Here is a 3,209-nt window from a genome sequence, read left to right as displayed (position 1 = left end):
TCGTACTATTTATACACATTTACATGTGATTGGGTTGAACAATTATAACAAGGACACAAAAATAAAGTGTTACCTTCAGTAGCAGTTTACACTGTAACAAGGACACCTTAAAATAAAGTGTAACCAATAATGCTTTAGTAGATTTTAAAATTAACATCAACTAAGAATGATAAATGCATTAGAAGTATTTTCCATTGTTACTGCATGTTAACTAATGTTAACAGACGGAACCTTGTTGTAAAGTGTGTTACCTATGTTTGACATTAACAGTCTAATTGATTGATTTCAACAAAACTAACAGTCCTTGAAAAATCATAACGATATATGAAGTGACCTTTTCAAATTGAGCATATACTGTATATCCTCAAACTCCGATTATTAAATAATTTAAAGTTACTGTGTGTGTGTGTGTGTGTGGGGGGGGGGGGGGGGCATGTTTTTGTGACATATGAGGACACAAATGTGTATAATGCTATATGTGTATGACAGGTGTTAAAAGGAGAGGGTAAAATATGAGGACATTGGCCATGTCCTCACTTTTCAAAAGGCTTATAAATCATACAGGATGACTTTTTTTTAGAAAGAAAAAATGCTGAATGTTTCCTGTGATAGGTAGGTTTAGGGGTAGGGGCAGTATAAGGGGATATAAAATACGGTTTGTACAGTATAAAAACCATTATGCCTATGGAATGTCCCCTTATGTAACAAAAACAAACATGTGTGTGTGTGTGTGTGTGTGTGTGTGTGTGTGTGTGTGTGTGTGTGTGTGTGTGTGTGTGTGTGTGTGTGTGTGTGTGTGTGTGTGTGTGTGTGTGTGTGTGTGTGTGTGTGTGTGTGTTGCTAATATGAGCGACAGCAGACTTACTGACGAAAGCACTAGCACGTAATAAACTGCATGTGCCTACTAAGCCAATTTGATTTAAGGACTTTTTTGTACACTACTGAAGCTTAATTGGTCTTTTTCAGATATTTACTGAATGTGTTCTGCATTTTATGCATTAGGTTACATGGTCCAGAAGTGTAGATTGAGATGTTGTGGCTCCAGGTGGTGGATCACAGCTCCGGCTACACTGTTAGGGGCTCTGAACCCTGGCAGAGGGTCCGGCGTGGACAGAATGTAGTCAATGCTGAATTTAATCTCAGGCTCAGGTTTGCTGAGGGGTGGGTTGTTTGGGGCCGGTCTGTGACTAGTGTTCACAGGGCTGAACGAATCTGAATCCATGGATCTTACTGCAACGCCCTGATGAGTGTCCGTGGCAACAAAGGGTTCGGCCGGCTCCTTCAGGCCCATTTTTAAGTTGCGTCTGCGGCGCCGGCGACGAAAGTTGCCATTTTCAAAGAGGTCCAGCATGGACTCGCAGCCTGTGGCGAACGTCCAGTAATTACCTTTTCCTTTCTCGTTACCTTCCGTACGGGGCACCTGAGGAAAACAAATAATCAGCAGCCAGTTACAGCAAACCCCTAAAGTTAAGAAAACCATTAGTGATAATGCCCGTACAATTATGGGTTTTCTTTACTTTTTCTTAAAACGTTTGTTGCAGCTGGGCACAGATTTCAAAACTTCCAGTCATGCCTGGTTGCGTAGCATAACAAAACAATCTGCTTATATTTATATCATGGAAATTGGTCATCCACTTAGTCTTTTATATATATATATATATATATATATATATATATATATAGGTCCTTTACTTTTAGCATCCAGCCTCCATCATACCTTTATAAAGCAGCTGTTGAGAGAGAGGTTATGTCGAATTGAGTTTTGCCAAGCCCTCTGGTTGGATCTGTAATAAGGAAATCTCTTCATGATGAACTCGTAGATTCCAGATAAGGTAACTTTATTCTCTGGACTCTGCTGTATAGCCATCGCTATTAATGCAATGTAACTAATAGAGAGAGAGAGAGAGAGAGAGAGAGAGAGAGAGAGAGAGAGAGAGAGAGAGAGAGAGAGAGAGAGAGAGAGAGAGAGAGAGAGAGAGAGAGAGAAAACGCATGTCAGAGAAAACCTGTCACTTCAAAATGGCTCGTAGCCCCTAACTTAAGGGATACATGTTCATTTGTAATCATTCACACACAAATAATTAATAAAAAATATACTAACAATATAATATTCTTTAATATAATATTCTTTAAATGTTCTGAAACACTTTAATTAAACAATTCACATTAATCTGGCAAATATTGCAAAAGCTTTACAACATTGCAAGTCTTCACTGATCAAGACAACAGCATAAATCATAAAAAAATACTAGTTATTATTAATATTATTATTATTATTATTACATGTTGTAGTTTTACATAGCCTATATAGCATATATGTTGTAGCCATTATAACATTAAAATGTACAAAATAATGTTATATAATAATAATATTGTACAAAATATAATATAATATAATTAATACAATATAATATAGGCTAATATAATTGTATTACTTACTTATTAAAATTATTTCCCTCTATAATGCTCAACACTTCATTATTTGCCACATAATTGAAATAGAAAATTAAACAACACAAGACAAAAAAAAATCCTCAACAAAAACTTTTGCAACAAAATATTTAATTGAATTTATAAAATTATTGTAAATATTGCTCAAATAATTTATTACTACATTTTATAATATAACAAAATAAAGTACTTTTTAATACTACTAATACTTATTATTATAATGAAATACCTGTAAGCCGGACGACACACTTTCTTCTCTTCTTCTGTGCCACAAGAGGGATATCCTTCTCCATCATAGTTAAAACAGTTATAAGGATATTGCGAGCTGTCAAACATCATCAGAAGTCCAGGGTGGCAAGCCTTTGTGATGTGTAGGCTAATAATAAAAAGGCTCTAGCTGGCCAAGACAAATGAAACAGCTCTCATGAGAAGTGTGTGGGTGTGTGTGTGTGTGTGTGAGTGTGTGTAGTGGAAGTGACCGGCTGCTGCTCAGATGCTCATGTAATGGGCGTACATGACTGGAACTACTGTAAACGTCTGATCCCGGGGCGTGATCAACAAACTCCAGTCACTCATTCACTCTTTGATTCTGGGTGGTCTAGTCCTACTCGGGATTGGATGTTTTGTTTTGTCGTGTTTCTTTTTATAGTCTGCCCCTCTTAACTATAATTGAATGACGAATGAAACATTAACAAACATGTTTCTCGTGTTTTAAGTCAACTCTTTCAGGTTGTTTGTGTTCCTCTCAAAAGTTGTGG

The 3,209-nt window shown here is 36.6% G+C and overlaps 1 protein-coding gene across 1 annotated transcript; it reads right to left on the bottom strand.

Moving 5' to 3' along the window:
• Nucleotides 1–500: 500 nt before the first annotated feature.
• foxl3 (forkhead box L3) lies at nucleotides 501–2,833 on the bottom strand. Its single transcript, XM_067430413.1, has 3 exons — nucleotides 2,681–2,833; nucleotides 1,718–1,886; nucleotides 501–1,420 (listed from the first exon to the last, which is right to left on the bottom strand). The coding sequence occupies exons 1-3, from the start codon at nucleotides 2,788–2,790 to the stop codon at nucleotides 1,004–1,006; spliced, it is 696 nt and encodes a 231-aa protein (XP_067286514.1). The 5' UTR covers nucleotides 2,791–2,833; the 3' UTR covers nucleotides 501–1,003.
• Nucleotides 2,834–3,209: the final 376 nt, after the last annotated feature.

Source organism: Pseudorasbora parva, chromosome 21, assembly GCF_024679245.1.
Source record: "Pseudorasbora parva isolate DD20220531a chromosome 21, ASM2467924v1, whole genome shotgun sequence".
NCBI classification, from domain to species: Eukaryota; Metazoa; Chordata; class Actinopteri; order Cypriniformes; family Gobionidae; genus Pseudorasbora; species Pseudorasbora parva.
The sequence above is the reverse complement of the archived record's forward strand: the minus strand, read 5'-3'. Positions and strand labels throughout refer to the sequence as shown.